The sequence below is a fragment of the Muntiacus reevesi genome, chromosome 9 (genome assembly GCF_963930625.1).
Source record: "Muntiacus reevesi chromosome 9, mMunRee1.1, whole genome shotgun sequence".
In the NCBI taxonomy this organism is placed as follows: Eukaryota; Metazoa; Chordata; class Mammalia; order Artiodactyla; family Cervidae; genus Muntiacus; species Muntiacus reevesi.
Window position 1 is genome coordinate 42,111,252 of NC_089257.1, and position 27,965 is coordinate 42,139,216.

At 37.1% G+C, this 27,965-nt stretch overlaps 2 protein-coding genes across 2 annotated transcripts; both read right to left on the reverse strand.

The window, feature by feature from the left end:
* Positions 1-3,622: 3,622 nt before the first annotated feature.
* On the reverse strand, positions 3,623-4,591 carry LOC136175834 (olfactory receptor 52A1-like). Its single transcript, XM_065946040.1, has one exon. The coding sequence runs from the start codon at positions 4,589-4,591 to the stop codon at positions 3,623-3,625; it is 969 nt and encodes a 322-aa protein (XP_065802112.1).
* Positions 4,592-17,999: 13,408 nt separating this feature from the next.
* LOC136175005 (olfactory receptor 52A1-like) lies at positions 18,000-18,938 on the reverse strand. The gene has a single exon (XM_065945298.1). The coding sequence runs from the start codon at positions 18,936-18,938 to the stop codon at positions 18,000-18,002; it is 939 nt and encodes a 312-aa protein (XP_065801370.1).
* Positions 18,939-27,965: the final 9,027 nt, after the last annotated feature.

Here is a 27,965-nt window from a genome sequence, read left to right on the forward strand (position 1 = left end):
ATGTTTCAGTTGTATTCTCTCAAACCATCCCACCTTCGCCTTCTCCCACAGAGTACAAAAGTCTGTTCTTTATATCTGGGTCTCTTTTGCTGTCTCACATATAGGGTCATTGTTACTTCTTTCTAAATTCCACATATATGCATTAATACACTCTATTGGTGTTTTTGTCTCTGATTTACTTCACTCTGTATAATAGACTCCAGTTTCATCCACCTCTTTAGAACTGATTCAAATGTGTTCTTTTTAATAGCTGAGTAATATTACATTGTGCATATGTACCACAGCTTTCTTATCCTTTCATCTGCTGATAGACATCTAAATTGTTTCCATGTCCTGGCTATTGTAAACAGTGTTGCGATGAGCATTGGGGAACACAGGACTCTTTCAATTCTGGTTTCCTCGGTGTGTATGCCCAGCAGTGGGATTGCTGGGTAGTATGGCAGTTCTATTTCCAGGTTTTTAAGGAATCTCCACACTGTTCTCCATAGTGGCTGTACTAGTTTGCATTCCCACCAACAGTGTAAGAGGGTTTCCTTTTCTAAGCACCCTCTCCAGCATTTATTGTTTATAGACTTTTTGATGGCAGCCATTCTGACCAGCGTGAGATGGTATCTCATGGAGGCTTTGATTTGCATTTCTCTGATAATGAATGATGTTGAGCATCTTTTCATGTGTTTGTTAGCCATCCATATATCTTTTTTGGAGAAATGTCAGTTTAGTTCTTTGGGCCATTTTTTGATTGTGTAGTTTATCTTTCTGGTATTGAGCTGCATGAGCTGCTTGTATATTTTTGAGATTAATTCTTTGTCAGTTGCTTCGTTTGTTATTATTTTCTCCCATTCTGAAGGCTGTCTTTTCACCTTGCTTATAGTTTCCTTCATTGTGCAAAAGCTTTTAAGTTCATTAGGTCCCATTTGTTTATTTTTGCTTTTATTTCCATTATTCAGGAGGTGGGTCATAGAGGATCCTGCTGTGATTTATGTCAGAGAATGTTTTGCCTATGTTTTCCTCTAGGAGTTTTATAGTTTCTGGTCTTGCATTTAGATCTTTAATCCATTTTGAGTTTATTTTTGTGTATGATGTTAGAAAGTGTTCTAAAAAGTTTCATTCTTTAACAAGTGGTTGACCAGTTTTCCCAGCACTACTTGTTAAAGAAATTGTCTTTCCTCCATTGTATACTCTTGGCTCCTTTGTCAAAGATAAGGTGTACAATGCTGCATGGTACAACCCTCACTCTTAATTGCCCCCCATTATATTGCCCATTCAGCAAACAGCAAACATGCACAAACTTATTAATAGAAGAATAAAAATTTAATCAACAATGAGAGTTCATCTTTTCATCCCTCAGACTGCAAAAGATTTAAAGTCTGATAAAGTCCAGCAGTTGTGAAGTCGTGAGTAAATAGTTTGTAAGAATGTATATTTTGGTAGGTAATTTTATTATTGGGAAGTGTATATTCAAGAGGTTTATAATTACCTGTTTTAGATAGTATAAAGGAAATTATGAATGCTAAAAAAGTATACTGTAAGGCATCTAATCATCATTTCTTAATTCTCAAAATTGTACAATTTAGGCTTGAGAACAATGTCACATGCCATTTTTTCTAATCACTTTTTGCTTAAATTTCCTCTTACTATCCCAGAAAAATCCACCTCATTCTGTCTTTAGCCATCATGATACTCACCTTCTGTATGCAACATTTTATTATTGTACCTTATTCTAAAAATTTCACAGATTACAGAAATATTAACTTAAAAACAATAATTTATTTTCTCAAATCTCACCCATTTAGTTATAACAATTTTCAACATTTGATTTAAAGTCTTCCAGGTTGCCTGGCATAAAGCTTCTACACATTTCAAATATTAATTGGTATTTCCAAATTACCTACCCAAATGTACACTTTCCCTTATTGTTAACTGAACACCATTCTGGATAGCCACCCAAATTGCTAAAACCTCCTTTGCTATGGTAGGATAAAAACTTTAGGCCATTTATTTAAGGTTGATTTTAGTATCTATTTCACAAAGAAGAGAATGTAAACTTTGATTTTTTTCCCCCTGTTGTCCCAGAGTTGTACTAAAACCTAAAGTTGAAAAAAGTCACTAAGTATTCCTAAGTTATGAATAGCTGACATGGTTTATAAATTGTATTTCTCTCTATTGCTGCTACTGATTACCATCTCTACCAGCCACCATTTCCCCATTTCCTGCTCAAATCTCAGCACTTGAGAGAGTGAGGGCAATCATGATTTGTCCTGGAGCTTCCTTATTCCCTTCTCTTGGGAGAGCAGACAGTTGTGATTTTCCACACATGAACCCAAAGGAGTCAGATTCAAAAACTTACCATGAAGATTGGACATTTCTCAAAAAAGTGAGAGCCTGACACTCTTGTCTTCTAAATATTCAATTTCCTACAAAATCTGGAGATTAATTCGTTCATGCTATTACCACTTCTCTCTCATTGCCATGTCTCTGTTTCCCTCTTGTTCACTAGGAAATAAAAAGGATACAAAGTTTACAAACTTGAGAAAATTGATCACTGTGTCAAATTTACAGCTATGCTACTACTCTGTAGCATAGTATTTATAATGGCTTAGGAATTTGATAACACTTGATGAATTAATTAACAGGAATAATTTTACGGCTTATGAGTTTACTGCTTATGAGTTTTGTGCCTATAACTTTATGAATGACCCTGCAAAATACTGAAATTTTTAGACTTCATTTTCTCATTACAAACATAAAGGTATAATTTGTTTCTTTTGTTTTTGATAAGAACAGTTAACATATACTTCCTCCATTTTTTAAAAGAAGGCCCAGATGACAAAGAAGCAAAATCAAGAACTACATTTATTGAATACCTGGATACTGCAGAACATTAAGCCTTGGGCATATCTAAATTCATTGAGAGATGCACAATTTGTGAATCTTTCCAGAGCTAGATGTTTACAAGAGTACACTCAAGCAGGTACTAAAAATATTAAAGAGAAATGTAAAGGAGAAACATTCATTACTTTCCTCCTTTATGCTTCTCCTTCTCATTACCCGTTTAGGATCCACAATCCTATTGACTACTGTCATGGGCTAATAGTCAATAGCTAACATGCTTGCAAATTGAAAAGATTTGAATAGAAAACTTGAGCAAAACTTGTTTTTGGAAAAAAACATTTCCAATAACAAGGGCTCTGCTGTTTTATCATGTTTGGGAATAGTGTTACTATGCATAAAAAGGTAAACATAAAAGTTTTTCTCATAGTAAATTTTTTTTCATTATTTTTATTAATTGGAGGCTAATCACTTTACAATATTGTAGTGGGTTTTGTCATACATTGATGTGAATCAGCCATGGATTTACATGTATTCCCCATCCCGATCCCCCCTCCCACCTCCCTCTCTACCCGCTCCCTCTGGGTCTTCCCAGTGCACCAGGCCCGAGCACTTGTCTCATGCATCCAACCTGGGCTGGTGATCTGTTTCACCCTTGATAATATACATGTTTCGATGCTGTTTTCTCTAAACATCCCACCCTCGCCTTCTCCCACAGTGTCCAAAAGTCTGTTCTGTACATCTGTGTCTCTTTTTCTGTATTGCATATGTTATCATTACCATCTTTCTAAATTCATAGTAAATTTTTTGAACAAAATATTTTTACCATATGGACACGGATCTGCTTGGTCTTTGCACCATAGACAAGTGGATTGAGAAATGGAGGGACCAGCAGATAAGTGCTAGAAAAGAGGATGTGAATATAAGGAGGGATGTGAGAATCAAATCTATGTGCAAAGAAGGAGAAGAAACCAAAGGAGTAGAACTGGAGGAAGACACAGATGTGAGCAACACAAGTGTTAAATGCTTTCAACCTGGCCTCCTTCTGAGGCAAATGAAAAACTATGATGAATATCTGTATGTAGGACAATGTGATTAATACAATGTCAAGCCCGGTAACAGTGAAGGCCACAAACAAACCATAGATTTTGTTGACCCTGATATTTTCTGCAGCCAGTTTCACAACAGCCATATGTTCACAGTAGGAATGAGAGATGACTGTTGTATGATAAAATTGTAATCGAAGCTTTATCAGTACTGGGCATGGTGCTACAAGAATGGCAGCCCTGAGTGTTACCACAGCTGCTATCTGAATGACTAAGTGGTGAGAGAAGACGGCAGCATGTCTGAGTGGATAGCAGATGGCTACATAGCGGTCCAGGGCCATGGCCAGGAGAATGCCTGACTCTGTGCACTGAAGTGTGTGGATGAGACACATTTGAAGCAGGCAGCAATCGAAATGTATCTCTGGTACATGAAACCAGAAGATTCCAAGCATCTTGGGCACAATGCTTGTGCTGAGAGCAATGTCTGTGACTCCCAGCATGCCTAGGAAAATGTACATGGGCTGATGGAGGCTGCGTTCTGTTGTGATGATGATCAGAAGCAAGGAGTTTCCAATCATAGCGATTAGGTACATAGCACAAAATGGAATCCCAATCCAGCACTGCACAGACTCTAGGCCTGGGATCCCTATTAGTGTGAACTCAGAAGGCATGAAGACTGTGGTGTTGGAAATGGATATAGTGTCCTTGGGCCTCATGATGCAAACAAAAGACATATCTCAGTCCATGCTACTTCCTTTTCTACTTCTTATTTTCATCCTAAGTCATCATATTGAGTGTGTATGATTTTGGTAGATCTCTCAGATATTATCATCCACCTCATATAATATCATATAAAATATCATATCATATCATCCATAACATATAAAAGGTAAAAGAAAGATCCACAATGACACATGTTTTTAATAATGGCATGCATAAGCCCTGTACCATCATAAAAATTGTATTAGCATGACAGTGCGACTGCATGAGAACCAACCAAATACCTGAGTTCCCAGATGGCTCTAGTGGTAAAGAACCCACCGGCCAATGCAGGAGACATAAGAGACACAGGTTCAATCCCTGGGTTGGACAGTCCCCTGGAGAGGGACAGAGCAACTCACTCCAGTATCCTTTCTTGGAAAATCCCACAGACAGAGGAGCCTGGTGGGTTACAGTCCATGGGGTTGCAATTAGTCTGACACAACTGAAGTGGCTTAGTACATACTCACAAGAACACACAAGGACTTCTTACTCAACTGCTGACGTGTCTGTCATTTCACTTCAAAGCTGTGAAAACAAAAAACTTGTTAATTTTGGTTGGCAATTATATTTTAATCAGAAGTTAATGATACTCTTCGTATTCCACATTCCATTTACTGCTTCAGCATTCTTGTTATTCTCAGTTGTCTCTCAATCAAAGCCATTCTGTTTGGACATTGAGAGTCTGGCAATATATTAGAGCAGGTTTCTCTCTAAGAAAGAGAATAAACATAGGAACACTTGTCACCTAAAAGCAAAATATATTTGTCTATGTATTGAGGATATGTATTATCTATCTCTGTGGAAGACTAGGTGTCTTTTCAGAAGAACTTGAAGGAAGTGTTTTAGAAAAGATCATTCAAGTTTGTGTACATTTGGTAAGTTTGGACCAAAGTTTCTGGGTATTTTTTTATGTTTCTAGTAAAACTGAATTGTTTTGCCTACATTTCCAACAGCTGAAATGCTTCATTTTTCTGCTGAAATTAAAATATATTCTGTAATACACATTACAAAATGTTTAGAGTCAAGAGAACTCAAGAAAGCAATATTGGCAACAGTAGCAAAATATGTAGGTATGAGGACTCATTCTTAATGACCGATGGATATAGGAACATGGGTAATTGACTGGAATAGAGTCCACACTTGGGTTTTTGCCTTTTGTTTCTCTTCTCTTCAAAGCTATTTGTAAGGCCTCCTCAGACAACCATTTTGCCTTTTTTAATTTCTTTTTCTTGGGGATGCTCTTGATCACTGCCTCCTGTACAATATCATGAACATCTGTCCATAGTTCTTCAGGCACTCTGTCTATCAGATCTAATTCCTTGAATTGATTTTTCACTTCCACTGTATAATCGTAAGGGGTTCGATTCAGATCATACCTGAATGGTCTAGTGGTTTTTCCCTACCATCTTCAATTTAAGTCTGAATTTGGCAATAAGGAGTTCATGATCTGAACCACAGCCAGTTCCCGGTCTTGTTTTTGCTGAGTGTAAAAACTTCTCCATCTTTGGCTGCACAGAATATAATCAGTCTGATTTTGGTATTGACCATCTGGTGATGTCTATGTGTAAAGTCTTCTTTTGTGTTGTTGCAAGTGGTGTTTGTCATGACCAGTGTGTTCTCTTGGCAAAACTCTATTAGCCTTTGCCCTGCTTCATTCTGTACTCCAAGGCCAAATGTGCCTCTTACTCTTGGTGCCCCTTGACTTCCTACTTTTTCATTTCAGTCCCATATCATAAAAAGGACATCTTTTTTTTTGGTGTTAGTTCTAGAAGGTCTTGTAAGTCTTCATAGAATTGGTCAACTTCAGCTTCTTCAGCATTACTGGTGGGGACAAAACTTGGATTCTCTGATATTGAATGGTTTGCCTTGGAAATGAACAGAAATCATTCTGTCATTTTGGAGTGGCATCCAAGTACTGCATTTTGGGTCTATTGTTGACTATGATGGCTACTCCATTTCTTCTAAGGGATTCTTTCCCACAGTAATAGATATAATGGTCAACTGAGTTAAATTCACCCATTCCAGTCCATCTTAGTTTGCTGATTCCTAAAATGTCAATGTTCACTCTTACCATCTCCTCTTTGACCGTTTCTAATTTGCCTTGATTCATGGAAATAATATTACAGGTTGCTACACAATATTGCTCTTTACAGCATCAGACTTTACTTCCATCACCAGTCACATTCAAAATTGGGTGTTGTTTTTGCTTTGGCTCCATTCCTTCATTCTTTCTGGAGTTATTTCTCCACTGATCTCCAGTAGCAGAAAGTTCATCTTTCAGTGTCCTATCTTTTTCCCTGTCCATACTGCTCATGAGGTTTTCAAGGCAAGAATACTGAAGTAGTTTGCTCTTCCCTTCTCCAGTGGACTACAGCTTGTCAGAAGTTTCCACAATGACCCATCTGTCTTGGTAGCTGTGAAAAGAAGAGAAGCAAAATGCAAAGAAGGAAAGGAAAGATATAGCCACTTGAATGAAGATTTCCAAAGAATAGCAAGGAGAGATTTAAAAAAAATTTTTTAAAAAGCTTTCCTAACTGAACAATGCAAAGAAATAGAGGAAAACAATAGGATGAGAAAGACTAGAGATCTCTTCGAGAAAATTGGAGATACCATGGGAACAATTCATGCAAAAAAGGGTACAATAAATGACAGAAATAGTATGGGCCTAACAGAAGCAGCAGATATTAAGAGGAGGTGACAAGAATACAGAGAATAACTATACAAAAAACATCTTCATAACCCAGATAATCATGATGGTTTGACCACTCACCTAAAGCCAGACATCCTGGAATGTGAAGTCAAATGAACCTTAGGAAGCATCGCCATAAAGAAGGCTAGTGGAGGTTATGGAATTCCAGTTGAGCTATTTCAAATCCTAAAAGATGATTCTGTGAAAGTGTTGTACTCAGTATGCCAGCAAATGTAGAAAAGTCAGCAGTGGCCACAAGACTGGACAAGGTCAATTTTCATTCCAATCCCAAAGAGAGGTAATACCAAAGAATGTTAAAACGACAGCACAATTGCACTCATCTCACACGCTAGTAAAGTAATGCTCAACATTCTCCAAGCCAGGCTTCAGCAGTACATGAACAGTGAATTTCCAGATGTTCAAGATGGTATTAGAAAAAGCAGAGGAATCAGAGATCAAATTGCCAACATCTGTTGGATCATCGAAAACGCAAGAGAGTTCCAGAAAAACATCATCTATTTCTGTTTTATTGACTATGGCAAAACTTTTGACTCTGTGGGTCAAAAGAAACTATGGAAAATTCTTCAAGAGACAGGAATACCAGACCACCTGACCTGCCCTTTGAGAAATCTGTTTGCAGGTCAAGAAGCAATTGTTAGAACTGGACATGGAACAACAGGCTGGTTCCAAATTGGGAAAGGAGTACGTCAAAGCTGTATATGGTCACCCTGCTTATTTTAACTTATATGTAGTGTACATCATGGGAAATTTTTGGATGGATGAAGCACAAGCTGGAATCAAGTTTGCTGGGAAAAATATCAATAACCTCAGATATGCAGATGATACCACCCTTATGGCAGAAAGTGAAGAACTAAATAGTCTCGTGGTGAAAGTGAAAAAGGAGAGTGAAAAAGTTGACTTAAAACTCAACATTCAGAAAACTAAGATCGTGACATACATCACTTCATGGAAAATAGATGGGGAAACAGTGACAGGTTTTATTTTGGGGGGCTCCAAAATCACTGCATATGGTGACTGCAGCCATGCAATTAAGACATTTGGTCCTTGGAAGAAAAGCTATGACCAACCTAGACATTATATTAAAAAGCAGAGACATTATTTTGCCAACAAAGGTCCATCTAGTCAAAGTCATGGCTTTTCCAGTTGTCATGTATGGATGTGAGAGTGGGCTATAAAGAAAGCTGAGCACTGAAGAACTGATGCTTTTGAACTGTGGTGTTGGAGAAGACTCTTGAGAGTCCCTTGGACAGCAAGGAGATCCCACCAGTCATCCTAAAGCAAATCAGTCCTGAATATTCATTGGAAGGACTGATGTTGAAGCTGAAAATCCAACACTTTAGCCACTTGGTGTGAAGAACTGACTCAAGATGGTGGGAAAGATTGAAGGCAGGAGGAGAAGTGGATGACAGAGGATGAGACGGTTGGATGGTATCACTGACTCAATGGACATGCATTTGAGTAAATTCCAGGAGTTGGTAATGGACAGGGAAGACTGGCCTGCTGCTGTCCATGGGGTCACAAAGAGTCGGACATGACTGAGCGACTGAACTGACTGATTCTTGGCTTTAAACTTCTCAGAGCTATCATTAGCATGAGATTTGACTAATTTAGGCTCATTAATTTTTTGTGAAAAACAAAGTCTGAAACACTTGAGTCATTTTTTTTCTGAGCTGAGACATAAGAAATTATTAGAAAATGAACTGGTAGAAAGATGTATTCCCTTAAAGAATTCAAATATAGAACTATACAGAGAAGAGAGAGACCTGACCTTGGAATTTCAGAAATATTTAGGAAGAGAAATTTACAGCAAGTTAAAAAAAATCATTACTCAATTCATTGACTTTTTGTGAAAATGTTGGAGCTTATCCATTCTATGAAAGCTGTTATCAGATCAAAAGCATTTCCTATTGCATATTTTGCACTGCATACATTGCATATATTGAAGCAAGAAATCCTCAAACCATACATTAGAGAGATATTTGTAATTCTGTGAAAATAAGGTGTTTTTTTTTTTTATTTTTTATAGATCCTCCAATAATGTTGCTACATATGAGTAAACTCATGATCAACTAACCCTACACTGCATGTCAACAAATAGGGCAGTAACACAGGAAGCAGCTGTGGTTCCTCTTGCTAAACCATAAAGGAAAGAATCAATAGGTCATTTTCATTCTGTCGCCTGTATCAGTTGACAATTATCTATGAGAGACTAGTCACTAAAGGAATCAGTTGGATATCCACTGGTTTGCTCCTCCAGGACTAATTTTATGATCAATCCATACCTCACTGACTCTAGTAATAATCATTTCTCTTTCTAAAACATAATAAGAATTAAAATAGAAATCCTTTAAAAACAACCACAGTTTCTGAGTTTTTTAAGGGGTAGGAGCAATACTTGAACTTGATCTGATAAGTACAGACAGTGGAATGTCAGGTGGAAAATACATAATTGAGTACAGGTTTGGTGGACTAGAGTGATTATTATTGAAAAATATGGCATTGAAACACTATGGAGGTAAACTTGGGAATAGTGAGACTTACGTGCTAATTGTTGCATGCTGGTTCTGCTCTCACTAGATTATCAGAAAGGTATTGTCAGTTCTTCATATTAACATCACTCAAATCTTATAACATACTGCCTCTTCTTGTTGCTTGTGTTACATGTTTTCAGTTCCTCTTCATTCTATTTGGACCCTCTGTAACAACACTCATTCAAAGTCAGGAACACAAATCCATCTTGTACGGGGTCATCTGTGGTGGGGAAACATCTCTGGGACAGCCTTTCCTGCTTTTCTCTGGTCTCTATAACAGACATCCTCCATCTTTTGTAAGTCTGTCTTAGATCATATGTCTGTGGTCACTTTCCAATAAAAACAAGGGCAAAATCTGTATTACTTGGAGGCATAACATCAATTTATTTAGCTTGAATTGAATAAGAAAGCTGTTACCCATCAGTTTATGTTCTATAATGAATGTGTGGAGGAGGATTTATAAACATAAAATGAGGGGTTTATTAACCATCAGTTAAACCACAAGGGACCCAGCAAATTATACTTATGTCCTCTTGGGTTCATCCACACCTAGTATCCCTGAAATTATTATTACAATTTACAGACACATCCCTGCTCTTCTATTTTTCTCTTGCATAAAATGAATAAGAGATATTTATATATACCTGTGTTCTTTTTATAGCTGAGTTCTTTTTCTGATCTCCTAATTTGCCAAAAAAAACCCCAAAATCTAAGCTCTACTTAAATATAGACATTTCTTTGCCAATGATTTCTCCTTGAGTAAATAACCTGTGACACTTTCTTGCAATGAGGTATTTTGAGAGGAAAAATTTATATCCATATGCTATTTTATTATGCACTTCTCATTTCCTGCAGTCTCACTCCTTTGATTTGTATTTTATTGAGACTATTTTTGTATATTCAACATTTGTTTTTTTTTTTGTTTGTTTATTTCTTAGCGTGACCAATAGTGGTTGACATTTCTAAATCCTACTAGAGTTCTGACTAAATTGTACACATGAATACATTTTTTCCATCCCTCACTTCAAAAATTTCCCTCTTTTCTTCCTCTCTTCCTTCATAAAGAAGGTATTACATGTGTTACAGATATATGAAGGTATCATTCCATGTGCTTTTAATTAAGAAAATATATTTTCAAATTTGGGGAAACAAGGAGACAAATTAGGATATCTTTCATCATGAGTGCAAATAAATTCTAAGAATGTTTTAGGCACATGATACCTTTCTCTTTGACATTTTACCCAGTTTTTAGATTTTCTTACATGTAACTAAATTTTAGATATACTTGATGTTGCTTAGACATGTTGGCAAATTTAGGACAAATCTTTTCTGTGGGCCGGAGGAGGTTATTTCCAATGGATTTCAGGGTGACTAAGAAATATGATGGAAAGGAAAAGATCCTAAATTTTCCTTCCAGAAATTCTCCTGTGGAGAATGAAAGCATTATATTGATTCATGTTGAATGGAATTGATTCAGAGGTCCAACTGACATCTATATATCTCTTCAGCCGATCTTTTATTTTCTGATTTATCATTTCGTTTTTCACCTGTTCCCTTCTACTAACTGAGTATAAATTTTGAAGTTTCCCCAAGTTCTTACCTGAGTCCTTTCACTCAAATTATACAAATATGATGGCAATTTCATCTACTTAAAATAAATCAGTTACCTTCAACATATCATCTACTAGAACAATACTCCAACACAATTTTTTTTTTTTTTCATTTTCTTCACTCTGTTCCCATTATAAAAGGCTGCTGCTGCTGCTACTGCTAATTCGCTTCAGTCTTGTCCGACTCTGTGCGACCCCATAGACGGCAGCCCACCAGGCTCCTCCGTACCTGGGATTCTCCAGGCAAGAACACTGGAGTGGGTTGCCATTTCCTTCTTCAATGCATGAGAGTGAAAAACGAAAGTGAAGTCGCTCAGTCGTGTCTGACTCTTAGCGACCCCATGGACTGCAGCCCACCAGGCTCCTCCATCCATGGGATTTTCCAGGCAAGAGCACTGGAGTGGCGTGCCATTGCCTTCTATGTTATAGAAGGCTAGCATATCTTTTTCAGATTTCAGTTCATGTTAATATATTTGGAAAACTGTCCCCAGTTAATTTTGCTCCCAGAAGGATGAATTTACTTTTTCTTTATTTTAACATTTAGAAATATCTTCATACCTAAATCAATCCTTATGCTTGTTGGGTTTGTTTTTCTTTCTTTCTTTCCTTTTCCCTTCTCTTTTCCTTGTTCATTTATTTTAGAAAGGTTACTAAATATTGCTTAACATTGATGTCATCATTTTTAATTTGTTTACCACAATTACAGATATGTATTCATTGTGAAGCAAACATCAGTCTTGCAAACTAGGTCATTAGCAGAGTAAGACCTAAGAACTCTTTTCTGACCATCTCTTATTTTAATAATATGAGTCATTGAATGACTTCTATCTCCAAAATCTGCTAAACTGCCAAAAAGCATACAGAATATGAGGTCAGTATTAATTGTTACATAAAAAATAAATTGATTCTCAAAAACAATGTTGAGATAATTCAATGGAGAATAGTCTTTTATACAAATAATATTTAAATAGCAGGATAGCCATTTTTTTTTAAAATTAGCTTTCTTTTTAACAAATGATAGTGAAATAACTTGAAATGGATTATAAAGCTAAACATAAGAACACTTTTGTTACTACATTAGGCAAAGATTCCCTAGAAAGGACCAAAAAGCATAATCCAAGAGTATAAAGAGATAAATTAGGCTTCATGAAAATAAAAAAAAAATCTGTTAACATACTATTAGATTAAGTTAAAACCTACTACTTGGAGGAAATATTTGCAAAATACATAGCCAATTTTTTTATTTAGGAAATGCAAAGATATTCACAACAATTAAAAAACTCATTAAAAATAATTCTTTTTAGTAGCTCTTAAAATTTTTGCCCTTCATGAGATGATAGCAGCAGCACAGAAGACAGTAGTGTGTAAAGTTATAATCATTATCAGATAGAAAGCTAGCTAAAATATATATAGACTCAGAAATATTAGTACATTAAGAAATATTTGGGAATATTTCTAAAGATATGTTACAGAGATTTTTAAGTTACTTCATATAAACACACAAAAAGACACATATAGCACATAAAGCACATGTAAAGAGTCACAGCATCTTTTAGAGGATACAAATTTAAATTATGATCAGATATAATTACTCATCAACTACAATTAATGAAATTAAAGATTGACATTGTCAATCACTGGTGATAATGAGGAACATCCAAAACTCTCATACACTGCTGATGGGAGTGTATAATTATATGGCCATTAGTGAGGGCTGTTTGAAATTTGGTTTAAAAGGTAACTTTTCACATAGCAAAGGCCCCAACATTCCCATCCCTAGTATTTCTGCAAGAATAAGAATATTAGCATATGCTAGAGATTTAATCAAATAATCATATCATTATTATTCTTAATAGCCTAAAATTTTACATATGTAGTTTTGTTTGAAAACACGTTAACATAAGAATTGGCTGGAACAGCAACATTTCTGCCTATTTTGTACAGGAGAAACTCTTCCATTGTTCAGTCTTCACTAGTCTCTACTGTTCCATATTTCATCTCTTTTGTTTCTATAATATTTCTACCCTAATAAGTATTTTAATTCTAGGTGGTCTAGTATTCCCATCTCTTTCAGAATCTTCCAAAGTTTATTGTGATCCACACAGTCAAAGGCTTTGGCATTGTCAATAAAGCAGAAATAGATGTTTTTCTGGAAATTTCTTGTTCTTTCTATGATACAGCAGATGTTGGCAATTTGATTTCTTGTTCCTTTGCCTTTTCTAAAACCAGCTTGAAATTACACGGATTCATGGATTGCTGAATTACAATCTGGAATTACACGGTTCATGTATTGCTGAATTACAATCTAGAATTACACGGTTCATGTATTGCTGAAGCCTGGCTTGGAGAATTTTGAGCATTACTTTACCAGCGTGTGAAATGAGTGCAATTGTGTGGTAGTTTGAGCATTCTTTGGCATTGCCTTTCTTTGGGATTGGAGTGAAAACTGAACTTTTCCAGTCCTGTGGCCACTTAATGGAGTACTTGGGTGCCATCTCAAAAATGGCAGAATGGTCTCTGCTCGTTTCCATTCAATATCACAGTAATCCAAGTCCATGCCCCAACTAGATATGCCAAAGAAGTTGAAGTTGAACAGTTCTATGATGACCTACAAGACCTCCTAGAACTAACACTAACAAAAGATATCATTTTCATCAGAGGGGACTGGAATGCAAAAGTTGGAAGTCAAGAGATACCTGGAATAACAGGCATATTTGGCCTTGGAGTACAAAATGAAGTAGGGCAAAGAATAACAGGTTTTACCAAGAGAATGCACTGACCATTGAAAATACTATGTTCCAACAACACAAGTAATGACTTGACATGGACATCACCAGATGGTCAAAACCAAAGTCAGATTGATTATATACTTTGCAGCCGAAGATGAAGAAGCACTATAGAGTCAGCAAAAACAAGACTGGTAGTGAACTGTGGCTCAGATCATGAACTCTGTATTGCAAAATCCAGACTTAAATGGAAGAAAGTGGGAAAACCACTAGACCATTCAGGTACGTCCTAAGTCAAAGCCCTTATGATTATGCAGTGGAAGTGACAAGTAGATTCAAGGGATTAGATTTGATAGAAGGAGTGCCTGAAGAACAATGGACAGAGGTTTGTGGCATTGTATGGGAGACAGTGATCAAGACCATTCCCTGGGGGCGGGGGGAGTGCAAAAAGGCAAAGTGGTTGCCTGAGCAGGTCTTACAAATAGCTGAGAAAAGAAGAGAAGTTAAAGGCAAGGAAGAAAAACAAAGATATAGCCATCTGAATGCAGAGTTCCAAAGAATAGCAAAGAGAGATAAGAAAGCCTTCCTCAGTGATCAATGCAAAGAAATATAGGAAAAAATAGAAAGGGAATGATAGAGATCTCTTCAAGAAATTTAGAGACACCAAGGAAATATGCCACTCAAAGATGGGCACAATAAAGGACAGAAATGGTATGGACCTAATAGAAGCAGAAGTTATTAAAAAGTGCCAAAAATCCACAGAAGAGATACACAAAAAGACCTTCATGATCAAGATAACCACGATAGTGTGATCACTCACCTAGAGTCAGACATCCTAGAGTGTGAAGTTAAGTGGACCTTAGGAAGGATCACTTCGAATAAAGCTAGTGGAGGTGATGGAATTTCAGATGAACTATTTTAAAGCTTAAAGATGATGCTGTTAAAGTAGTGCACTCAATATGTCAGCAAATTTGGAAACTCAGCAGTACCACAAGACTGGAAAAGGTCTGTTTTCATTCCAATCCCAAAGAAAGACAATGCCAAAAAATATTCAAACTACCTCACAATTGTACTCATCTCACACACTAACAACATACTGCTCAAAATTCTCCAAGCTAGGCTTCAACAGTATGTCAATCCAAAACTTCCAGGTGTTCAAGCTGGATTTAGAAACGTCAGAGGAACCAGAGATAAAATGGCCAACGTCCGTTGGATCACAGAAAAAGCAAGTGAGTTCCAGAAAAACACCTACTTTGGCTTCATTGATTACACAAAAGCCATTGACTGTGTGGCTCAAAACAAGCTGTGGAACATTTTTCAAGAGATGGGAATGCCAGACCACCTTACCTGCCTCCTGAGAAATCTGTATGCAGGTCAAAATGCAGCAGTTAAAACCGGTCATGGAACAATGGTTGTTTCCAAACTGGGAAAGGAGTACATCAAGGCTGTACATTGTCACCCTGTTTATTTAACTTATTTGCAGAGTACATCATGGGAAATGCCATGCTGGATGAAGCACAAGCTGAAATCAAGATTGCTAGGAGAAATACCAATAACATCAGAAATGGAGATGACACCACCCATATGGCAAAAAGCAAAAGGGAACTAAAGAGCCTTTTGATGAAGTAAAAGAGGAGAGTGAAAAAGCTGGCTTAAAACTCAGCATTCAAAAAACAAAGATCACGATATCTGGTCCCATCACTTCTTGACATGTAGATGGGGAAACAATGGAAACTATGAAAGTCTTTATTTTCTTGGCCTCCAAATCACTGCAGATGGTGACTGCAGCCCTGAAATTAAAAGACACTTGCTTCTTGGAAGAAAAGCTAAGACAAGCCTAGACAGCATATTAAAAAGCAGAGACATTACTTTGCCAACAAAGGTCTGTCTAGTCAAAGCTGTAGTTTTTCCAAGAGCCATGTATGGGTGTGAGAGTTGTATCATAAAGAAAGTTGAGAGCAGAAGAACTGATGCTTTCGGACTGTGGTGTTGGAGAAGACTCTTGAGAGTCCCTTGGACTGCAAGGAGGTCCAACCAGTCCATCCTAAAGGAGATCAGTCCTGGGTGTTCCTTGGAAGGACTGAGGCTGAAGCTGAAACTCCAATACTTGGGCCACCTGATACAAAGAACTGACTCATTGGAAAAGACCCTGATTCTGGGAAAGACTGGGGGCAGGAGAAGGGAACGACAGAGGATGAGATGGTTGGATTGCATCACCCACTCAAGGTCATGAGTTTGAGCAATCCCCGGGAGTTGGTGATCTACAGGGAAGCCTGGTGTGCTGTAGTCCATGGGGTCGCAAAAAGTCTGACATGACTGAGAGACTGAACTGAACTGAACTGAGGTTTCCTGGCAATGAAGATTGAACACATTTTAAATTTTAATTAGCATTGTCAAATTACCTGCCCTAATGTACACCTTTATTTATTGTTAATTGAAAACTGTTCTGGAATTGTTTCCCAAATTTCTAAAATCTCCTTTGCTATGATAGGATAAAAACTTTAGGTGATAAATTAAAGTTTGATTTTAGTATCCATTTCATTGGGAAAATAATACAGAATTGAATTAGATTTTTTTTCCCCTGTTTTCTCAGAATTATAGTTAAAACCTAAAGCTGAAGAAAAATTCACTAAGTTATTAATAGTTGCCATGGCTTACTAAGTTGTGTTTATCTCTACTGCTACTACTGACTATCATCACTCCTGCCCACAATTTTCCCATTTCCTGCTCAAATCTTAGCACTTGAGAGAGTGAGGGCATTCACGATTTGTCCTATAACTTCCTTATGCCCTGATCTTGGGAGAGTAGACAGTGTGCCTTTCCACACCTGGACCCAAGGGAGTCAGAACAATAAAATTCCCATGAAGACTGGACGTCTCTCACCATGTGACAGACTGACAGCCTGGGCCTCTGAGTATTTAATTTCCTACAAAATCTGGAGATTAATTTGTGCATTCTACAACCACTTCTCTCCCATTGTCATGTGTCTCTTTCCTCTCAGTCGGCTACACAGTTTACAAACTCAATATTATTAATCACTGTGTCGAGTTTGCCATTATGCTGCTATTCTGTAGCATAGTATTTATAATGGCCTAAGATTTTAATAACACTAGATGAATTAATAAAAATTAAATGATGAAAACAGCAGAAAAAGTACTGTTGTGGAAAATCAAGCACATTACTGTTCATGCTTAGTGTGCCTATAACTTCCTGAATGACCCTGAAAATATACTGAAATTTTTAGATTTTATTTTATCATTACTAACATAAAGACAGAATTTCTGTTTTGCTTTGTTTTTGATAAAAACAGTGACATACACTTCCTCCACTTTTTCCTTTTTTTTTTTTTGAAAGAAGACCCAGATGACCAAGAAACAAAATCAAGAACTAGATTTTTTGAGTACCTGGACACTGAAGAAGATTAAGCCTTGGGTGTATCTAAATTCATTGAGAGAGGCATAATTTGTGAATCTTTCCAGAGTTGGATATTTACAAGAGGACACTCAAGCAGGTAGTAGAAAAAAATGAATGAGAAATGTAAAAGAGAAACATTCACTACTTTCCTCCTTTATGTTTCTGATTCTCATTATCCAGCTAAGATCCACAATCCTATTGACTGCTGTCATGCCCTAATACTAATAACTAGCATTCTGGCAAGTGGAAGAAAATTAAATAGAAAACTTGAGCATTTCCAATAACAGGGACTTTTTGTTGTTTTATCATGTTGTGAAATAATGTTGTTCTTCACACCAAGATAAACATAAAAACTTTTATCACAGTAAATTTTATGAACAAAATATTTTTACCATATGGACACGGATCTGCTTGGTCTTTGCACCATAGACAAGTGGATTGAGAAATGGAGGGACCAGCAGATAAGTGCTAGAAAAGAGGATGTGAATATAAGGAGGGATGTGAGAACCAAATCTATGTGCAAAGAAGGAGAAGAAACCAAGGGAGTAGAACTGGAGGAAGACACAGATGTGAGCGACACAAGTGTTGAATGCTTTCAACCTGGCCTCCTTCTGGGGTAAACGGAAAACTGTGATGAATATCTGTATGTAGGACAATGTGATTAATACAATGTCAAGCCCGGCAACAGTGAAGGCCACAAACAAACCATAGATTTTGTTGACCCTGATATTTTCTGCAGCCAGTTTCACAACAGCCATATGTTCACAGTAGGAGTGAGAGATGACTGTTGTCTGATAAAACTGTAAGCGAAGCTTTATCAGTACTAGGCATGCTGTTACAAGAATGGCAGCCCTGAGTGTTACCATAGCTGCTATCTGAGTGACTAAGTGGTGAGAGAAGATGGCAGCGTGTCTGAGTGGATAACAGATGGCTACATAGCGGTCCAGGGCCATGGCCAAGAGGATGCCTGACTCTGTGCACTGAAGTGTGTGGATGAGCCACATTTGAAGCAAGCAAGAATCAAAATATATCTCTGTTATGTGAAACCAGAAGATTCCAAGCATCTTGGGCACAATGCTTGTGCTGAGAGCAATGTCTGTGACTCCCAGCATGCCTAGGAAAATATACATGGGCTGATGGAGGCTGTGTTCTGATATGATGATGATCAAAAGCAAGGAATTTCCAATCATAGCGATTAGATACATAGCACAAAATGGAATCCCAATCCAGCACTGCACAGACTCTAGGCCTGGGATCCCTATAAGGGTCAACACAGAAGGCATGAAGATTGTAACATTGGAAATGGACATAACCTTCAGTCTACTGAAGCAAACCCAAGTTTCTCATTCAGTCCTAATTTCTTTCCATCTTCCTGTTTTTGCCCAAAGTTATCATATTGAGTCTTTCTGATTTATGTGGAAATATTGGATAATATCATCAGTCTCATTTACATGTAAAGGGTAAAACCAAGGTCAACAGAGAGACATCACTGTTTTTAGGAAAGACATCCACAGCCACAGTACCATAGTTCTTGTACCACAATAAAATGCGATGTGCAGAGATGGGCAATGCTTTAAAATCTGAAAAATAACTGAATTGGGAAAGAAACTGCTGTATTGACTCTTATTCATTCCAGACCTGTGGGGAAAGAAAATAAACTTGTTTATATTGTGTGAAATTTGCATTTTAATCAGAGTTTAATGGATCTCTCCACATTACATATTTCAGTTAACAGTTTTACTAGCCTCTTTTCCTCTATTGGCTGCTTGCTAAGTCACTTCAGTCATTTCCGACTCTTTGCAACTGCAAGGACGGTGCCTATCAGGCTCCTCTGTCCACGGGAATCCACAGGCAAGAATCCTGGAGTGGTTTGCCATAACCCCCCCAGGGGATCTTCCTGACTCAGGAATAGAACCTGCATCTCTTAAGTCCCCTGCAGTGGCAGGCGGGGTCTTTACCACTAGGACCACTTGGGAAGCATCTCTTTTTCTTAGCTGTCTCTAAATCAGGCACAGTTGGCCTGGACCAGCAAATGCACAATCTCTGATCAGTATATTAGAACGAAAAAACCCTATTAAAGAAGATAGAGGTAGAAACTCTTGTCATTTAAAAGCATAATATGCACAATCTCTGATCAGTATATTAGAACGAAAAAACCCTATTAAAGAAGATAGAGGTAGAAACTCTTGTCATTTAAAAGCATAATATGTTTATCTACCAATCAATGCAATCTGTCTTTATGTAAGATTGGTAGTTCTTTATGAGAATGTGAAGGAAGAGTTGAAGGAAAGATCACTCAAATCCATGTGCATTTAGCAAATTTGGGGAAATGTTCTTTGCTACATTTTACATTTCTAACAAAACTGTACTATTTTTGCTCATATTTCTAAAAGCTGATTTACATAAAATTTATCATGTGCCTAAAAATTAAAGATTTTGAATCAAAGATTTAAAAATTTCTTTTATATGTAGTATAAGATACCTAGAGGAGAGGGAATCTCTAGGACATAAGGGAAACAGCATCATCAATGTATAGTGGCAAGAGGACTCATTCTTAATGGCTCAGGGGTATAGGGCATGGGCAAAAGTGTACCTTGACTGAAATACAGGCTGTTTCTTGGGTTTAAAATGTACATAACGGTCATTAATTTGAGAATCATCTAATTGAAGCTCATGTATTCTTCATGAAATAGATAATCTGGAATACATGGGCTTCCCTGGTAGCTCAGTTGGTAAAAAATCTGCATGCAAAGGAGGAGACCTAGATTCTATCCCTGGGTTGGGAAGAGTCCCTGGAGAAGTGAAAGGCTACCCACTCCAGTATCCTGGCCTGAGAATTTCATAAACTGTGTAGTACATGAGTTCGTAAAGAGTCTGACATGACTGAGTGACTTTCACCTAGCTGCCATTAATATGAGAATTGTCTAATTGAGGCTCATGAATTCTTCATGAAATAGGTAATCTAGAATCCTTAGTGGTCGCCGTGTAATGGTAGCATGAAAATGGGATTCATGGTCTTGTAAGGGGTCACACCGACCAGCCAAATAGTACTTGCAGATGTGAATATTGGAGACTATCAATAACACATCAATAAAGTACATCTGTTTCAAAAATTTATATAACTCTGCTTGACTTCTAATAGGGGGTACAGTTCTCGGAGCTTCCTCAGATGATGCTCCTGGTTTATAATCTTCAATTTGTTGTTCAGTCACTAAGTCATCCCCAACTCTTTACAATACCATGAACTGGAACACACCAGGCTTCCCTGTCCTTCACTATCTCCCAGAACTTGCTCAAACTCATGTCCATCGAGTCAGTGATACCATTCAACCATCTCACCCTCTGTCATCCTCTTCTCCTCCTGCCCTCCATCTTTCCCATCATCAAGGTTTTTTCCAATGAGTCAGCTCTTCACATCAGGTGGCCAAAGTATTGAAACTTCAGCTTCAGCATCAGTTCTTCCATTGAATATTCAGGGTTGATTTCCTTTAGGATTGACTGATTTGATCTCCTTGTAGTCCAAGGGACTCTCAAGAGTCTTCTCCAACATAATAATTAAAAGGTATCAGTTGTTTGGCTCTCAGCCTTCTTAATGGTCCAACTCTCATATCCATACATGACTACTGGAAAAACCATATCTTTGACTAGATGGACATTTGTTGGCAAAGTGATGTCTCTGTTCTTTAATAAGATGTCTAGGTTTGTTGTAAACTTTCTTCCAAGGAGGCAGCTGTCATTCAATTTCATGGGTGCAGTCACCATCAGCAGTGATCTTGGAGCCCAAGAAAATACGATCTGTCACTGCTTCCATTGTTTCCCACTCTATTTGCCATGAAGTGATGGGACCAGATGTCATCATCTTCATTATTTTAATGTTGAGTTTTAGGCCAGTTTTTTCACTTTCTTCTTTCACCTTCATCAAGAGGTTCTTTAGGCCCTCTTCACTTTCTGCCATTAAGGTGGTATCATCTGTGTATCAGAAGTTATTGATATTTCTCCTGGCAATCTTGACTCTAGCTTGTGTATCATCCAGCCTGGCAATCCCCATGATGTACATGCATATAAGTTACAGAAACAAGGTGACAATACACAGAATTGATGTACTCATTTTCCAGTTTTGAACCAGTGCATTGCCCCATATCTGGCTCTAAATGTTGCTTCTTGGCCAGCACACAGATTTCTCAGCAGGCAGGTAAGGTGGCCTGGTATTCTCATCTCTTGAAGAATTTTCCACAGTTTGTTGTGATCCACACAGTCAAAGGCTTTAATGGAATCAGTGAAGAAGAGTGGATGTTTCTCTGGAATTCTCTTGCTTTTTTCTATGATCCAACAGATGTTGGCAACATGATCTTTGATTCCTCTGTCTTTTCTAAATCCAGCTTGTACATTTGGAAGTTTTCACCTCACATACTGTTCATGCCTAGCTGAAGGATTTTGAGCATTACCTCGCTAGTATGTGAAATGAGCCCAGTTGTTCAATAATTTGAACACTCTTTGTCATTGCCTTTCTTTGGGATTGGAGTGAAAACTGATCTTTTCCAGCCTTGTGGCTATTGTGGACAACTCAACAAACAAAAACATTGTCAAGTTTTCCAAAATTGGGAGCATATTGAGTGCAACACTTTAATAACATCATCTTTTAGGATTTTAAATAGCTCAGCTGGAATTTCATCACCTCTACTGGCTTTGCTTGTAGTAACGCTTCCTAAGGCCCACTCAACTTCACACTGCAGGATTCTAGCTCTAGGTGAATGACCTCACCATTGTGGTTATTTGGGTCATTAAGACCTTTTTTAATATTGTTTTTCTGTGTATACTTGACATGGTTTCTTAATCTCTCCTGCTTCTGTTAGGTCCTTGCCCTTTCTATCCTTTATTGTGCCCATCTTTGCATGAAGTGTTTACTTGGCATCTCTAATTCTCTTGAGGATATCTTTACCCTTTCCCATTCTATTGTTTTCCTCTTTCTTTTCATTGTTCACTTAAGAAAGCTTTCTTATCTCTCCTTACTATTCTTTGGAACTCTGCATTCAGTTAGTTATATCTTTCTTTTTGTCCTTTGCCTTTCACTTCTCTTCTTTCCTCAGCTATTTGTAAGGCCTCCTCAGACAACCATTTTGGCTTCTTGCATTTCTTTTTCTTGGGACGGTTTTGGTCAATGCCTCCTGTACAATGTTGTGAACCTCTGTCCATAGATCTTCAGGCACTCTGTCTATGAGATCTAATCCCTGAATATATTTGTCACTTCCACTGTAAGATCATAAGTGAGATGATCTGGGTCATACCTGAATGGCCTGGTAGTTTTCCCTTACTTTCTTTGAACCTAGATCTCCAAGGGGATTTTTTTTTTTTTTTAAGATGGCATTTTTTTTTTTTTTTTTTAATCTCTTAGTCACCAGGGAAGACTTTAAGAGGTGGAGAGTGAAGAGAGGCAGGTTGTACAGGAGTGGTAAAGTGTTAGTCACTCTGTTATATGACTCTTTGTTACCCTATGGACTGTAACCTGTCAGGTTTCTCTATCCAAGTAATTCTCCAGGCAAGAATACTGAAGTGGGTAACCATTCCCTTCCCTAGGGGATCTTACCAACTCAGGGATCAACTCTGGGTCTTCTACATGGCAGGCAGATTTTTCTCCATCTGAGCTACCAGGGAACCCCAATGTTCAATTGGGCACAAATAAAATTTTCCACTTCTTAGATTATTTTTTTCATTGACACAACTTTATGAGTCCTGAAGATACTCTTCTAAGGCAGGGTTTCCTAAAGAAAAGAGAAAAGGTGAAATCACTCCGTCGTGTCTGACTCTTTGTGACCACATGAACTGTAACCCACCAGACTCCTCTGTCATGGGATTTTCCAGGCAAGCGTACTGGAGAGTACTGAAGTACTGAATTGCCATTTCCTTTTCCAAGGGATCTTCAGACCCAGGGATTGAACCTGGGTCTCCTGCATTACAGGCAGAGCCTTTACTATCTGAACCACCAGGGAAGCCCCGGGTTTGCTAATCTTGGTGCAGCTGACTTGTAGTTCAAATCAATTTTTTGTTTTGGGGTAATATTCTGCACTGTAGAAGGTTCAGCAATGTTCCTATTTCCTAAACATTGGATGTCAGTAGCTCTTTCTTGTTTTGGCAATGAAAGATATGTTCAGGTATCACCAAATATCTCCTGGATGTGAAAGGAATAGCACATCAGCACAGTTGCCAAACATTGTTGTATAATTTTATGCGGCAGAAAAAAACAGTTTTTAATGCATAAGAATTGATAGTTTCATGATTTAATCCAAATGTGCAGAATAAATTGCTTATAAAAGGGAATCATTTTCCAATAGAAATGAACCAGATAAAAGAGATGGAGAAGGGCACTCCAAGAGAGTTTGTACAATAATCACAGAAGCCTGTGAGATATGGTGAGGCTGTATATCAATAAACATTTATCATATATAAGTCAGTTCACAAGCAGAAACGATGGTTAATATAAAGGATTGACTATCACATGTGAAGTTAATATTTTAAACCATTTGATTTTTCATTCTGGGGTTGAAGAATAGGTTTCTGTGGAAAGTCAAAAAATATCATCTGCTGGGAACTTAATGGCTTGAAAAACGTGGCAGCTAAGTGTAAAGGGATCTAGTCCCAAACACACTTATGACAGTGCATAAGTATATCATAAAGTAATGCAGCACAGCAAAAGAATAATAAGAATGGAAATAGGTGAAACTCTTTATTAGCAGAAATTAGAGGAGGTGAGGTTAAAAGTGTGTGGTTTGAGATTTACAGCAATGAATGACAAAAGACAAGCTGAAAGACACTCTCCTCTGTGTTAAGAAAGGGATTAAAATTATCTTAAAGTCTTAAAATTCATAAGCCCTGGTAAATATACATTTGTGATCTTGTAGCATAAAATCTAAATTATAAGTATTCCTTATAATTCCAATTTTAAATCAAGCCAAATCCCAGGATCTAAAAGAGTCAAGGAATCCAGAACTCTAATTCCATTCTCTCTGCAATCTCAGGAATATTTCCTCTTGAAAATCTCCACTGATCTCATTCATCCACTGATTTCTGTCTCAAGTCCTCCAGTGAATACAGAGGACTCTTTGTTTTCTGAAATAGCTTATCATGTTTTAGGAAAGCTCCAGATGACAAATAGGTTTTCTTTATAATGAACCTTAAATTGCCTCTTTTTAAAAATTTTGAAGTCTCAAATATATGCTCCAATGATACAAATTAGCTATGGGTCATAGCTGTTAATTGTCCAGGATCTGAAGCCACTCAACAGAATTTAAATTCTGGATAGTCCTACTTAGCTTTGCCTGCCCTGAACTCAGTTATGAAATTTTACATTGTCTCAGTTTCTTTATTATAAAGAAGTATCATGGATAGAAACAAATTAGGATGTGACAGTACTACATGATATAGTCCATCTAAATATTTGGAAGGAATCATAAGGTGCATTGATTTGTCAATAAATGCCAGCTGTTAATCAATGCACATTTCCCTTTTTCTCACAAATATCTTGAGATATTAAATGAGTCCTTTATGTGAAAGAGCATTTCTACAGAATTACTTGATGGGCATCTTTTTTCTTGCATCTTTTCCAGTCTGAGCATGTGTAATTTCCTGACCTTTGAACAAACAGGATTTCCATTCATCTATGAACACAGACATTCTCCAAAAACTTTTCTTTTTTCAAACTTGCTTTACAGCTTGTCACCAAGGGTAGCGTTAACTGATTCAAAATGCTTTGAAAAGCATGGGACACATCTCCCTAGTGACTGAACACTCAGCTACTATAAGACTGTATTGGTTTGTTTTGTATTGTTTTGTTTTTTTTATCCTGGAATTATATTGGATCACCTGGCATATACTTGTTTTTGAAACCAACCCTCCGGTTTCCCATAATCAGTGCAGAATCTCTATCCCCAAAGACTTACCAGGGCTCATCTGTGATAATACACAGAGAAGCCATAAAGGAGAAAATGCTCTGACATTTCAGATGGTGAAGGGTGAATGTTTTATACTATAGGATGCTCCTGGGGACTGGTTTTCACAAATCTCTGGTGCATGTTAAATTTCACTGGGGACAAGGATGGAAAAGAAAGCACACTATCATTCAGAACATACGAAACCTTTTCTCTAATAGATGGTTTAGCATCTGAAAATAATTCTCAAACTTTGGTTTCATTTTAGGACTGGGAACCAAAATGAGCCTCTGTTTAAAAATTCCTAAGAGAAAACAGTGCCAAAGACCAGAAAAAACAAATCAGTGACACTTATTTACAAAAATAATGGGACAATAAAGGTAAATAAAAACAATGTGAGATATTCAGACTAGTCAGCATAGACATACTGACAGAGAACTAAAATAATATGTTTTTAATCTAATTCTATATTTCTTTTTTAAGGTCACTGTCTTTTTATTTAGGGTCATAAAAGGTGCTGACTTTGGAACATTCACCTCAGAGCCTCAGTTACAGACAATTTCTGAGCTTCTCCCATGTAAGAGCTGATTACACAAATCTTTCCAGTATCCAAATTATCTCTCTCCAAGTTGTTCCAGTCATATTCAGAATTATTATGAAAGGATTGTATATATTTTCACAAATTGATATCAACTTCCCAATCTGAAACTGTTATTTAGGGCGGGTAGTTACTAGATTGAGAGAAGACTTTGTGCCTTCCAATAGGGTTTTAAGCTTTAATATTATGAAGGGAATAAACTTTGATTCACTGACGAGTACAGGAGAGAGGCTAACAACCCTGGATTACCTGATGATCTTACTTGAAGTCACACTGATTTTGTCCTGTGTCATTGGGTCAGGCCCCATTCAGTAGTCCCATTCCTTTTGAATTAAGACTCTCTGACCACATCCTCATAGCAAACTGCCATAAACTTGTCATCCTCCTAGAGAAAACAATGGTATAGGATTGAGGGCATTTATATGAAGGAACCCAGCTCAGCCAGGATCAGGGTGTGTGCACATCTTTGCATCTGGGCACTCAGTGATTCATATCAGCAGATTGAAATCAGCCATAGTTGAGGATATAACCTCATAACCAGAAAAAATAAAGCACAAAACCAGGGCACATCATCAAATAAAAAGAAATAAATTTCATTGAAATCTGAGAAATATAAATGTAAAGGGTCTAGACATGCTTATACTTTTTATGGAATTTTTTGAATAAAGATGGACATCCTTACCATGCAGAGAGAGAAGGGGACTATGGATAAGATTTATGGCCAGAGATCTGCTTCCTGGTGCAAGAGTAGAATCAGGTACCTCATGCAATAGAATATCATTCAAGTATGAAAGTAAATGACATTCTTATTTATGCTGCAACCCAAATGAATCTTGAACACATTATTCTAAGTCAAAGAAACCAGACTCAAAGGCCAAATAGTGTTTCATTTCACTTACATAAGATGTCCAGAGATGAGAAATCACAGACACAGAAAGTCAATTACTCTGTGCCATGTAATGGGTTGAAGAATGGGGAGTGGCTGCTAAGGTGGATGGAATATCTTTATGAGGATGATGAAAATGTACTGGAATTTGATAGTAGTGATGATTGCATGGGTTTTTGGATATGTCAAAAACCAGAGATTAATACTCTCTAAAGAGTGTACTATATGGTATGCAAATTTTATCTCAATAAACCAAAAACTTACTTAGTATGGTATACGCAGACCATACAGGACAAAATATTAGATATATGCTTTTAAATTTAGGATATATCAAACAAATGTGGTGATGTGATTTTGTGACTGACATTGCAGCTTAACTCAGGTGTAATTGTTAAATATTCATTCTGCAGAGAAAGTTTATATGGGAATTCTGACTTTTCAATTTTCTGTCAACCTTAAACTCTCTAAAAAGAAAAGGAGATTAGTTGAAACTAATTTAAGAGTAGAAACAAATTTTTACTCCACAAATAGGAAAATATTAAGTGATTTTAGTTATTTCAGTTTGGAACTACTCTTCCTCCATATGTCTTCATTAGGAAACCATTTAAATTATTCTATTGTGAGAATAAATGCTCATTATGAAAATTTTGGTAGAATTTTTTATACATTTATTGTCTAAATCCTTCATGTAATATACATTTATTCATATTTAAAATGTAACATGTATGTGTAGGTCAGGAGAATACAAATAGATGACACATGTGACCTATATGTAAAAAGAAGTTACACACAGAAAATAGTTAAAGCTACTACACACAGAAAAAAAAAATAGCATGTGATGCATGCTATGAGGGCTATTAAGAGATGTAGAGAAAAAAATTAAGAAAAATGGCTAAATTTCTTAGAGGTAACATTTAACTAAATTATAAAT

Bases quoted from the DNA above. Each gene is read 5' to 3' on its own strand.
- LOC136175834 (XM_065946040.1), bottom strand. From the start codon at position 4,591: ATGAGGCCCAAGGACACTATATCCATTTCCAACACCACAGTCTTCATG.
- LOC136175005 (XM_065945298.1), bottom strand. From the start codon at position 18,938: ATGTCCATTTCCAATGTTACAATCTTCATGCCTTCTGTGTTGACCCTT.